At 44.8% G+C, this 14,010-nt stretch overlaps 1 protein-coding gene across 2 annotated transcripts in view; it reads left to right on the top strand.

The window, feature by feature from the left end:
* LOC143139634 (rho GTPase-activating protein 12-like) overlaps positions 1-13,396 on the top strand; it is a 63,682-nt gene extending 50,286 nt beyond the window's left edge. For both annotated transcript variants that reach the window (XM_076300246.1, XM_076300247.1), the window contains 7 exons: positions 4,767-4,863; positions 5,118-5,249; positions 6,120-6,218; positions 8,287-8,364; positions 10,220-10,354; positions 10,485-10,590; positions 10,813-13,396. In XM_076300246.1, the coding sequence (XP_076156361.1) occupies positions 4,767-4,863; positions 5,118-5,249; positions 6,120-6,218; positions 8,287-8,364; positions 10,220-10,354; positions 10,485-10,590; positions 10,813-10,987 (822 nt within the window). In that variant the 3' untranslated portion in view covers positions 10,988-13,396. The remainder of the gene's footprint in view (positions 1-4,766; positions 4,864-5,117; positions 5,250-6,119; positions 6,219-8,286; positions 8,365-10,219; positions 10,355-10,484; positions 10,591-10,812) is intronic.
* Positions 13,397-14,010: the final 614 nt, after the last annotated feature.

Genomic DNA, 14,010 nt, shown 5'->3' with positions numbered 1-14,010 from the left:
CAGCTTCATGCGCAGGGGAGAGAGCGCGCGCGCACAGGTGCTTTATGATTTTTGGCTTCTGATGGTATCTTGCTAATTCACTGAACTGCATTAGGTGACACAAATGGTATTGCCTTTATCTTATAACTCCTTGTCTGAGCGACTACCAGGCCTATGGTTTTTAAAAGTCAGATGTTCCCTGACAAATACATTCGAAAATTAAGAATGTTTATTGACTTGAAAAATACACTATTTTTTGCAAACTCCCTTCATTCAACCCTTGAAGACATCGCGGTCTGGTGCAGTGTTGCGCGGGTTTGGTCACAAGCGGCCCGCGGTCGCCCGATATTTTAATCAACCCGACCGCAACTCGGACCGCGAATATTAATTAGGACAAAATTATACCCGACCCGCGATCCGACCCGCTTATTTACAAAATGTGTGCTTTTGGTTATAGCCTGCATGCAGTGTGACAGTAGGCCATTTCTGTAAAACAAACTAATTTATTTGCGAAACTTGCAGTAGAACTACACGCAGTAGGCATGCAGGACATAATGTTTGCGCAGGAGAGAGTCTGAGAATAAGAGCGCAGGCACGCACGCAACCACCAAGGATTAGAACACTATAGGATACGATTTGAAGGCCATGGACATACATCTTTCTTTCGAAAACAGAAATGGTGAGGCAAGGTATAGGCAAGACTGAGATACATTGCTGGTCAAAACGTTAGCGTAAGAACTGGTTTATAATGCTGAATGAAGCACAAAGCACATTTACTAAAGCACATCCACTGTTTAAAGTCACAAACACAACGAACTAAGGTAACTTTTATGCATGCGCGAACCTATACATACCGGTAGATTTATTCCTGCAGGCTGCCCGTTTTGGCTGTCATACTTAAATGGCTTCGCAAGAAGTAGGCCTACATAGACCATAACTTGTACTACTGTCATCTTCTTTAAGAACTTTTCCCAATATTTCCCATAGCCTATATCGCTTTTCCTGAAGGGGTGTCTTTATTATTTTAACTCCCGTCTTCAGCTTCTTTACTGTTGACTTTACTGTATTGATGCTTTACTGTATTGATCTAATTTCGGGCAGACCGCGCAACACTGTGCGCTATGTAGATCGTTTCTCATTTCTCAAAATGTAGGTCTACTAGGCCCACAATAACGTCATCACCAAATACATCTTTTATTTTTAGTTGATCAACCACAAAGAGCATAGGCCTACTGTGCACAGTGCACTGACGACTGTAGCAGCCCAAGGTAACCAGTTGTTGTAGATGAGAGGCAACCCCTTGTTTCAGATAGCCTGGACAACATGTTACCTGGGTGTTGCCTACGTTATTAATTAATGGTAGCCTACAATAGTTAATTGATTCGCGTAACATATTAGTTGGCTCAAAGAGTAGGGAATCAGGATGGAGAGAGTCACGCGTGTGTTGCTTTTGCGGGATCGAATCCAGTTTAATGCTAGGTTTCAAAACATATATTTTTTTACATGTCTTTTGTCCGAGTGGCTGTAATGTAGCCGAGCGCTCATGGCGTATAAAAAAGCGACTTCAAACCGCCTAAAACAACTTGTTTGTGAATGTCTGACAACTGCTGCAGCGCATGCACGCACAAGGAAACCAGTAGGTGGAGAAACCAGAAGGCACACAACACCGGAACGATTTTAAGGCTATTTCGCATAGGCTACTCAATGGTGCTATTTCACACGCATTATAGCGACCCCCACTCACGGGGTTAGGTGGAAGGTGTTAATAGGCGATTGGCGTAGCCTACAGTGGACTAGGGCTGTCAAAATTGCTCAAAAATGACGTTCGAATATCCCCTCTAAAATAAACACATGTATTCGAATATATTGGAATATCTAGGCTATATTATTTGCGCATTATGTCAGTGACGCGCATCATGTCATCTGTTTTTAACTTTTTGTATGGTTATTGCTTGACAGGGGGGATCCCAAGCAGCTTTCAGCCATAAGGCATTTCCTAGACACTGATATTCAAAATGTTGAAACTATTTCGGCATAGCATAAGCAGTTTAATTAAATGTAATGTTAGTTGTAAACAAACGGGCTATTTGATGAGCCTTGGCCTCACAGATAGGCCTATTAACTGACCGCCAGATTCACGTTGGCTGGGGGGCAGGGGGGGCCCAAGGGTCTATGATATGTTAATTCGGCCCTGCCCCCAACGAACGCAACTTTCCACCTCTGAGACAGCTTAAAAGAAGTCTAGAGGACTCCTAACTCACTGACCTACTTACTGTAGGCTGCGCAAACCACAGGCCTTTTTTTGGGCAAGCCTGCATTCGAGGCCCATCAGGATCACATCGTTTGTTAGGCTACAGCAACAAAATCAAACCCTGCAAAGGTGAAACAAATGATTACGGAGAAGAAGTGTGTCAGCTTTCGCTGTAAAGACATTAGGCCTTTTAATATCGTAAATGGCGAGGGGTTTGAAAAGCTGGAGCAAGAACTATTTAATGTCGGGGCTGCGTATGGGAGGGTTCCCGCAAACTTCAGAATGCTGAGAGGACTTGCTATTTTATTTCTTTGTTCCAACTTCCAAGTGGCCTAGGCTACGTTAGTCATGAATAAATGATGTCAAATGTTACTCATTCTTGACTAAAAGGCAAAAGAGCTGCGTGCGTGCGGACATTTGAATAATGTCGGGCTGTAAACGGGTTCGGGCTTTTAAAAAGCTGTCAGTCTCGGGCTCGGTCAGGGCTCGGGCTGATTTCTGTGGGGGTCGGGTCTTGTCGGGCCTAAATTTAAAGGCCGATTATAGCTCTACTTCACTGAGCAACAGTGGGTGGAGACCTTTAGATTCACAAGTCAGGGTTTGAAGAATTATGACGAATGATAGACCTGGCTGTTGCCCCGAGTACTCGTTGTCGGATGCCTATCCCAACAAACAAGCCATCGCATCTATCTATCCATAAATTGCAGGAATGTCTGTCTGTCTGTCTGCGTGTCGTTGGTCCGTTCGATTTCAAACTTGGCAGGTGTCTTGCTACTGGCATGAGTAGTGTCTTGCTACTGGCATGAGTAAGTGCAGTGCATAGTTTTACATTGTTTGGATAAGAAAAGCTAAATATATCGTTATATATCGGTAAAAGAAACACACGTTGGCTTTCTCCGCTCTACCATAGCCACCCTCTCACACAGAACTGCGCGCAGGACCAGAGAGAGGATAAGCGGAGATTTGGCAGCACCAAATCACGGTTAAAATGCAAGATATTTGATTATCATCTCTGATCTCAACAATAAAGACTTCCTGTATGTTTACTTGCATAAATGATTACGCGGATTTTGCAACAACAGGCCAACAAACACGAGTATGTAGTTCTATTCAAAATTACATGAAAAGTATGTGCAATAAACTGATGCTTTGAATAGCCCAGGCTACATTGGACGGGAGACTTTGAATAAACAAACTACATTTCCGACTGCAAGGTCCCAAATTGAAACAAGCCATGGGCTAATGGTCCCGAATTTAACGTTTCAGAAGACGTGCCACACAGCTAGACAACAAGTGGCAGACAGAGAAACGTCACTTATGCTACCAAACACTGCTTTTGAGTCACATCGTTGCAAATGTCAAACGATCACAAAATGGCTTGTCTTCACTATCAGGAAAGTTATGCAATAAGCTAGGCCTATAGCCTTAACTCAAAACATTTGTTATTCCATTCCGATCTGTAGAAATCACATGCAGTCATGCCTAAATTCTTCTTAGGCTACTGCACATTAATTATAGGCTAATTTATTATGATATTCAGTATACATTATTGAATGCTTAGCTGGAATGATGTTTTTCCCTATCATCCTATTGTTAAAGCAGGCATACCTGCGGGCATGTATCGGGCTACAGGTTTTCTACAGGAATGGCATGTTTGAACGGGCACTGCACTAGTATAAACTTGCGATGTGTGCCAATCGAGTTGTTGGCGAAAACTTTAGCGTCAGCAAAACAGCTGTGCACCGATGCGTGTATTCAGTTTTATTCTACGGAAACAAGCAAGAGAACACACCAAGTTGCCTAATGTTATAGGGAAGCGCCAGAGATTGCTGAGATTCTCTGAAGGTTACGTCACACGATGCGAATAAACCGTTTCCATCTACTTTATTCGCATTATACCTTATGCGCATCGAGAGTTAATCCACCCCCCTCTAGCGAATCAAATATAGATGCGCATTAGGATTTTTGATGCGCATTTCACGTGTTTCCAACCGGGATCTCTTATTCGAATAGATTAGGAAGTTGGATGGAAACACGCTAATAGTTGTCTAAGCCTCTATAGCGTAGCCTGTTAAAAACGTCGCAGAAGCCTAGGCTACAGATTAATTCTGAACAGTTATTTCTCTACTGGCTCAATTATCACACCACTGTTTTGATTTGCGTAGTTGCGTTAACCCAACACTGACAATAATGTAGACAGCAAATTTCGATTTCGATTTTCGTTACCACCGTGTAGTCAAGCCTTAAGACATACCCAAGTAGCCTAAATCGAGGTAATGTTTAATTATGCATGATTTATTTTGTTATTGAATTCGTAGGCTGGGATTACTCTCGGCAAGTCTCCTGCTTTTTCAGAAGGGGGGCGGCAGGCAGAGCGAAGTACAGTGGTACTAAAGCTTCACGCAGCTTCACGGCCTCGTAATGCGCGAATGAAGTGGTCATTTGAAAGCGATGCCCACTGTACAAGCGCGGACACGCACACAAACGTGCACACACACACACACACACACTCTCTGATGGTATTGCGCTCTGTCAGGCATGGGAGTCGGACGAGGCGATAGAGGAGGACATGCCAGAGTCTCCTGAGAAGCACGACCACGACAAGGACCTCCGGGACTCCAAGAAACTCCGAGGTGTGTGTGTGCGTGTGTGTGTTTGTCTAAAAAGCCAGGTGTGTGTGTGTGTGTGTGACAGACACATATTTATAGAGTATTGGAAGTGGTGTTTTTAATTCTGTTATCTGACCTAAAGGTACACATGACCTCCCTGATATGACCAAAGGTGCCATTAGTTAAAGTGGTTTATCCCATGTAGTATGTGTTGTAAGCCTGGGTAGTGTAGTTGCTGCTACATGTGTGTTTGAGAGACTCCATTTCCCATGATGCAGCAGCAGCAGGAGCAGGCATGAAGAGCTCAAGCAGCATGGACGTGTCTGACCACAGGAAGAGGACCAAACTAAAGAAGTTCCTCACGCGCCGACCCACTCTACAAGCGGTCAGAGACAAGGGCTACATCAAAGGTGTGTGTGTGTGTGTGTGTGTGTTGGAAATACAATTTTGAAAATGTGCCATTGGCAGATTTTGGTCACATTGACCTGCCACTCAACATTAAATTAATACTTTGTGTCTGAAATCTACCAGCTACACATTCATATTTCCCCAGCTAGTGGCTGGTGCTAATTTCCCTCCCTGCTGTGTGTGTGTGTGTGTGTGTGTGTGTGTGTGTGCAGTAACATACCATAGTGCAACACACTGAAAGGCATTGTGTGAAGCCAGAGTCCGGTGTTCACTTGCACAATTTACACACCTGCACAATTTACACACCTGCACAATTTACACACCTGCACAATTTACACAGCTGCACAATTTACACAGCTCTACTGGAGATTTCACTGTTTAAAGCTGCAGTAGGCAAGATGTTTTTGATCATATTCACTGAAACCGACACTATACTTCTAAAGAACAACATAAATCAGCCGGTTTTAGAAAAACCCCGCACTTCTACCTCCACCTAGAGCCTGTTTTTTTGTTTTGTAAAATTCCTCAGCTCCCAGTTCTTCTGGTCCAATCAGAGCAGGGCTGTGTGAGATCTGACTGTCAATCACAGTCTGGTGCAGTCTGGTGCGCACTGACGAGCACAAACTCGATGAGAGGGTGCTCGATGGTAGTGGGGGAGGGGCATGAGAGTTGTAAACATTCAACATTTTGGCTAAGTCCCCTCAATCTGTCAGACTTGCCAACTCACTAGTGGAGATTTCACTGTTTTTCACTCAGGTAATATTTACATAATGCTGCAGTTTGAGTAGTCTATGTTACGGAGAACTGTATGTGTGTGTGTGTGTGTGTGTGTGTCTGTAACGGTGTGTGTGTGTGTGTTTGTGTTATTACAGACCAGGTGTTTGGTTGCAGTTTGACTAGTCTCTGTCAGAGGGAAAACGGTACGGTTCCACACTTCGTCAGGATGTGCATCGACCACGTGGAGAAAAACGGTACAGCACACACACACACACACACACACACACACACACACACACACACACACACACACACACACACACACACACACACACACACACACACACACACACACACCCCACCACCACTCCTCGCCTTTCAGCACACCCCACCACCACTCCTCGCCTTTCAGCGTCCAGCCCTAATCGCCTAGTCCATTGGTTCTCAAAGTGGGGTCCGGAGCACATGGTCAGGGGGTCCCTGACAAAGTTTGCTACAAAATATGAAATTGTCTTATATGGCGAAAAATGCTACAGTATCAGTATTTGCCCAATTGATCTGCTGAGACGTTACATCAATACGTCAAAACACTTTATTATTAATTAACCGCCAACAAAATGAAAGTTATGTTAAGCAAACACTATGTGTTCAACACAATAGGCCTACATTTGACAAAGAAACAACAATCCTTTAAAAAAATCCTACATACTGTCAAAGTTTGCTAACATGACTATTGTGGTATTAGCACTCTATGTTTTTAAATACATATAACATAAGCATTAGGGCTGTCAATCTTCTTCCATAACCCAATTCGAATTTCATTCATTATTAGTTTTAATAATCAAATTATATTCGAATATTTAATGCTCAAATTTCGCCTATTATTAATATTTACGATGCATCTCTATACACTGTATAAACGGGCTTATGCATTGCCAATGCCACTATAAACGCGTGTTTTTTTCTATCGGCCCGCGATTCCATGAACCATTATGCCTATCAGAGAAGTAACAAAAGCACCGGACATAGCCTAGAAGAGGGAGGCAGAAACCTAATTCTTGCCTCGTCCTCGGACTGTTTACCTACCTAGCACGAAAGTAGATCTGTTTTAGCGTCGCCGTATCACCATGGTGTCTTATGCTGTCAACCAAACCTGGTCGGGAGCAGGTTATGTGCTAAGTTACAGCTCAAATCGTGTAAAACTACCGCCCACTGACCAATCAATTATCTTGAAAAACGAAGTTCTCGCGTGTAGGATTCTGTCATATATATTACAGGTGGTGCCGCCTCTACACACATTTTGGATATCGTATGCGCTTTAATAGTGTTGTGCGTGCAAATATGCCACTACGTGCATAGGCTACAATACAACATCTGATGACAATGGATTTATTTGATGTTATAGGCTAGACACTAAAAATGACCGCAGTGTAGATTACGCTATCGCTCATAAATGTGGAAGTAATTGTTTTTTAATAGAGGCGGTGCTGTGCGTCTCCACGTTTCATGATTGGCCAACGTCATCCCAACACCGAGAACACGCACAGATCTGAGCTGAAAGCCTAGTTTGACAAATATATCACATAACTGCTATCGTAGTACCACTTAACTTATACCCCTGAGTCAAGGCTGTTACCCCTGTTAGTTCTCACGCCTGTGGTCTGTTACCCCTGTTAGTCTGTTACCCCTGTTAGTTCTCACGCCTGTGGTCTGTTATCCTTGTTAGCCCTCCTGTGTTCTGTTCCTCCTCACGCCTGTGTTCTGTTCCTCCTCACGCCTGTGTTCTGTGTTCTGTGTCTCCTCACGTCTGTGTTCTGTGTCTCCTCACGTCTGTGTTCTGTGTTCTGTTCCTCCTCACGTCTGTGTTCTGTGTTCTGTTCCTCCTCACGTCTGTGTTCTGTTCCTCCTCACGTCTGTGTTCTGTGTTCTGTTCCTCCTCACGCCTGTGTCCTGTTCCTCTGGCCTGTGTTCTGTGTTCTGTTCCTCTGGCCTGTGTTCTGTGTTCTGTTTCTCTGGCCTGTGTTCTGTTCCTCTGGCCTGTGTTCTGTTCCTCAGGCCTGTGTTCTCTTCCTCAGGCCTGTGTTCTCTTCCTCAGGCCTGTGTTCTGTTCCTCAGGCCAGTGTTCTGTGTTCCAACCCCTCAATAACATGTCAAAGGTTAAGCTGTGTGTTCAGATGTTTGCCTGTCAGGGTTGGTGGGATTACTACAACCACTACAAACAAGTGTGTGTGTGTGTCTTGCCTGTGTGAGTGCATGCTAAAAATGCTACGGAAAATGTATGCTAAGTGTGTGTGTGCGCATGTGTGCGTGTGTGTGTTGCAGGCTTGAGCGTGGATGGGCTCTACAGGGTGAGTGGAAATCTAGCAGTGGTCCAGAAACTCCGCTTCGCTATCAATCATGGTACGTCCTGCTACACACACACACGTCCTGCTACACACACACACACACACGTCTTGCTACACACACACACACACACGTCTTGCTACACACACACGTCTTGCTACACACACACACACACACACACACACACGTCTTGCTACACACACACACGTGTTTCTACACACACACACATCCTGCTACACAAACTCACACACACAGGGAGTGGGGTACAACATCCGTATAAACCTGATGGGTCGGGTTTGGACAAATATTTAGAAATGATACTCCGGTTCAGTTGGGGTTTGGGCTCATGGGGGGCGATATGCATTTTGGGCACTTTACATTTAAAATCATGCAAACGTTTGTTTTTTGAGAATAAAATAAAATGTAAAAAAGACCTAAAAGCTTTCTTCCTGTGTGCAAGATTTGTGACAACGCATGTGCATTTTTAAGGCAGCAAAACAGGCTGTCTTAGGTGACGTTAAAAAAAAAAGTTGTTAGCCTATCGGGAGATTTTAAGACCAAAGAAAACTAAGCGAATCAAGTCTAGGACTACTATGTGGAGGTATGCCTACTTGTGTTGCATAGGCTACTGTGGTAAAGACATGGGCTACTGTGGTAAAGACATACAGTAGGCTACCGGTATAAGGTCGCTTCGTTCAATTGGAGAGGTTTTCCTAGTTGCCCCAATTAACGTCGATGCTGCATATGGATCAGTGGCAGAAGGGCTGTAGTTTCAAAGAATGTTGCAGTTAATTTCAAGACTTTTCGTCAATGGTAAGACTATAATTCTATTTCAATAGGCTATGCTTGCTTGGGCCTCTTGTGTGAATGTGCGCTGTGTGTAAACAATTAATGGCCTCCTTACACCAAACAACTTTAACAAGATTTGTGAAAGATTCTTGAAAGATTGGAGTCTTTTGAGTAAAGCTTGAATGGGGGGCATTAGTTAAAAGACACCAATCTTTCAAGAATCTTTCCCAAATCTTGGCAAAGTTGTGAGAGAAAGTGGAATAGAACATTATGTCCAATATTCCAATATATGGTTTAATGTTCAGCATTTTGTCCAATATTCCAATATGTGGTTTAATGTTCTGCATTTCTCATTAGTAGGTCACTTTGATACTAAAAGTATGATTCTATGTAATGACTGTATGATATCTGTACTGTCCCTGTGTATATCTGTGTGTGACTGTGTTTAGAGATAAGCAGGAATATTATGACTTTGCAGTGTTTCACTGTTCTGCATGGCTGCGTCAGTAGCTATCTGCTCCGGATTGCCAGGCTGCCACTAATCAGGGTCTGATTCAGTGTAGTCCACGTGAGATGGGATGACCAACGCCATCTCCTGTCAGCCTGGAAGGATACTTAAACCCTAAATATTTCCTTGTCTAGTTAGAGCAGCTTATGGATCTTTAGGTGAAGTCATGCTGTCTCCCTTGATGCGCATCATTGTAAATAAACTCTGTTCCTGATTTTTCATACTATTGGTCTGTCTCTATTAAATCTATGGTATCAAAATTACCATCAGTTGTTTGGTGTAAGGTGGCCATAAGAATTCTATTTGTTGTTTGTTCCGTTCAATGGGCTAAAGACAGGCTATCCACAAATGTGAATGTTTAATCACTAGCATGGGAATAACTGTGGCATTATCTGCGTCGGGCTCGGGTCGGGTTCGGACATAAAAATGAAAATGCCTGTCGGGTTCGGACATAAAAATGAAAATGCCTGTCGGGTTCGGATGCAACTCTGTCGAACGCGGGTTCCGCACTCTAATGTATATGTTTGTATGTCTTGGGTTAGACAGAACTGTGTGTTGACGAGATCGTGTGTTTGTGTGTGTGTGCGTGTGTGTGTGTGTGTGTGCGTGTGTTAGATGAGCGGGTGGACCTGGAGGATGGGAAGTGGGAGGACATCCACGTCACCACCGGAGCGTTTAAGATGTTCTTCCGCGAGCTTCCAGAACCTCTCTTCACATACACACACTTCCAGGAGTTTGTCAACGCCATCAGTGAGTACCACACACACACACACACACACACACACACCTTTGTATAGACTGGTGAATGTGCATGTCTCTGTCCGTAGGTGTGATAATAATCTGTGTGTGTGTGTGTGTGTGTGTGTGTGTGTGTGTGTAGAAATCCCAGACTACAGGCAGCGTGTTCAGTCCATGAAGGAGCTGGTAAAGCAGTTACCCCGGGCCAACCATGACACCATGCAGGCTCTCTTCACACACCTCAGGAGGTAGACACACACACACACGCACACACACACACTCTCTCTCTTCACTCACCTCAGGAGGTAGGCACACACAGACACACTCTTCTCTTCACACACCTCAGGAGGTAGACGCACGCACACACACACACACACACGCACTCTCTCTCTTCACTCACCTCAGGAGGTAGACACACACGCACGCGCACACACACACACACTCACACTCTCTCTGTGTCTCTCCCTCAGAGTGGTGGAGCACGGCGAGGAGAACCGCATGACGGCCCAGAGCGTGGCCATCGTGTTCGGCCCGACTCTGCTGCGCCCAGAGACCGAGTCCTGGAACATGGCGGTCCACATGGTCTACCAGAACCAGATCGTGGAGCTCGTCCTTCTGGAGCTTGACACCATCTTCTCCAGGTAGCCAATCACAGCTCAGGACTGCTGCGTCAGACACGCCCACACGCCATCATCGGGAGGTTGGGGTTTGGAGAGATGCACCAACCAATCAGAAGAAGGGGAAATGCCCCCTCAGATGCCAAACCCTGCCTTTTAGAGACTCCGGGTCTGCCTCCTGGAAGTTCTGGGGAGGCTCACTGTTGAACAAAGGGTGTACACACACACACACACACACACACACTCCTTAGTGCATACACCTCCTTAATATACATAGAAATATATTAACACATCACACTCTGAAATTAACAGAAGTCTTAAACCCTCCCCTGCTTGTGATATTCTTCAATACTGAACTCTCCCAACTGGAGATGTTGCTATGGACACTACTGAACATTCCCAACTGGAGATGTTGCTATGGACACCACTGGAGATGTTGCTATAGACACTACTGAACATTCCCAACTGGAGATGTTGCTATGGACACTACTGAACATTCCCAACTGGAGATGTTGCTATGGACACCACTGGAGATGTTGCTATGGACACTACTGAACATTCCCAACTGGAAATGTTGCTATGGACACTACTGAACATTCCCAACTGGAGATGTTGCTATGGACACCACTGAAGATGTTGCTATGGACACTACTGAACTCCTGAAAACACTAGAATAAAAGACTATGGACACTACTAACAACGTCCAGACTACTGAACATCTGAGCTCAACTGGAGATGCGTCTGTGAATTACACTACTGAACAACCTCCAGACAGCGCTGTAAAATGTGTGCAGGAATTTCTTTCATTATGATGGCTAGAGCTGGGGGTCTTGAATAAATCATGCGCCATGTCTTAGACACTACTGAACAACCCCAACTGGACTCTTAGACACTACTGAACAACCCCAACTGGACTCTATGTCTTAGACACTACTGAACAACCCCAACTGGACTCTTAGACACTACTGAACAACCCCAACTGGACTCTTAGACACTACTGAACAACCCCAACTGGACTCTATGTCTTAGACACTACTGAACAACCCCAACTGGACTCTTAGACACTACTGAACAACCCCAACTGGACTCTTAGACACTACTGAACAACCCCAACTGGACTTGTTTCTGTGAACTCGAATGAACATGGCTGTTGGAAAGTCAGTTTTCTGCATTCCCTTGGGATATTCCTTTTACCTTAAGAATATGCTCAAGCTTTAATAGAGTTCCTTCTGAACGCAAGCGTAGTGCTGCTGAACACCGGACAGTGGTAGAACTCAACAAGGGGTTTAAGGTTCACACTACCGAACATGATTGAATACGCCAAATTGGAGACTTTTCAAAGGAAACCGAACTTGCCCGTCTGGTGATGTCGGTGTTGACACCACTGAATGAAGCCAATAGGACATTTCTCCATATATATATATATATATATAACAGTACACAGCTTTGGGGCCATTGCAGGTACTTGCTGAGTATTCCTCTCCAATGGATGTATTTGCACACATACTACTGAACTGAACTCACCCTGCACTACACACAGTCCCGAACGTGCTCAAATGGACTTACTTATCACTCCAGTCCCGAACACACCCAACGCAGCCGCCATGGTGACGTCTCCTCATCAGCGGACTGTGCAGGGGCAACGGAAGCCGCTCGAACACACCCAGATGTTGGTGTGGCACCCGTGCAGGGCAGGTCTGCTCGAACACACCCAGATGTTGGTGTGAAAACAGGACTTGCTCTTTTTGGTCTGTTTTTTTTACACGGATCAGAACAGAGTGTACAGCCAGATCCATCTGGACTGGGTAGAGTATTACACTACGCTAATGAGCTATGAACACACACACGCGCATACACACACACACGCATACAGAGTATTACACTACGCTAATGAGCTATGAACACTCACACACAAGCATAAACGCACACACACATACACACAGACATGGAACACAGATACAGAACAAAGACTATTACACACCTTACACACACACCCTAAATATATGGCCGTGTACACACACACAGACACACACACACACAAGTGCATTTGAACAGTCATTTGTGGCTCCTGGGGCTGTGTATGTGTGTGTGTGTGTACAAGGGAGGCAGGAGTAGTTGGAGTGAAGATAGGACTGTGTGTATATGTGTGTGCGTGTGTGTGTTTAGAACACTAAAAAGGTGTACATAAACAGGGGAGAGCTGTAATTGAGAGATAGTATGTATGTTTGTGAGTGTGTGTGTGTGTGGCCAGCTGTAGTATATTAACAGGTATAGAGTAGACTGACTAATGCAGTAGAACGCTGAGCTTTGGAGTCTAGTGACCAGAACAGAACCAGCTGACCCAGGAGGTTTGGAGTCTATAGTGACCAGAACCAGCTGAAAGTGACTGTCACTGCAGAACCTGTGTTTCTCTTGCAAATAAACTACTCTAAACCATCTCGTGGTGTCTGAAGTCTCTCTTTCTCTTTCTCTCACACACACACACACACACACACACTCACTACAGAACCGGCGTCTCTCCTGCAAATAAGCCAGGGTTTCCACGGGTCTTGGAATTTCTGGAATATCATGGAAGTCTAGACTTGGAGGGAATTTTTCAGGGAAGTCAGGGAACTTTTTTTGATCATTTTTGGGGCAAAGTCATAGCCTGGTCCTACCAGACTCTTGTACATTTCAGAATGTCACTTCCCATTGCCAAGCGTTAACCTCCTTGAAGGCGAGTAGTCTGTTGAAGTTTAAAACTATTGGATCTCGGCCCCAGCTGTGGCGCAACTGGCTGGGGCACCTGGACCGAACGATGGGTTTGATTCCCGCCCCGTGGTCCTTTCCGGATCCCACCCCGACTCTCTCTCCCACTCACTTCTCACTGTCCTGTCGCATTAAAGGCATAAAAGCCCCAAAAAATATAGTTAAAAAAAAAAACACTCAGCCACTCTGGGTCTGCCATAACCAATCGCTAACATTTGGTTGTGACGTATGTCTGGCTCAAACTAGCGCACGACCTCAACGTCATTGTTCTCAGCCACTCCCTCTGTTCGCTGATTGGACCTG

This window comes from Alosa pseudoharengus, unplaced genomic scaffold, assembly GCF_046254945.1.
Source record: "Alosa pseudoharengus isolate Yale_2024_CS ecotype anadromous, Long Island Sound unplaced genomic scaffold, YU_APseudo_1.1 YU_APseudo_1.1_scf_22, whole genome shotgun sequence".
NCBI classification, from domain to species: Eukaryota; Metazoa; Chordata; class Actinopteri; order Clupeiformes; family Clupeidae; genus Alosa; species Alosa pseudoharengus.
This window is presented reverse-complemented; position numbering and strand designations above follow the sequence as displayed.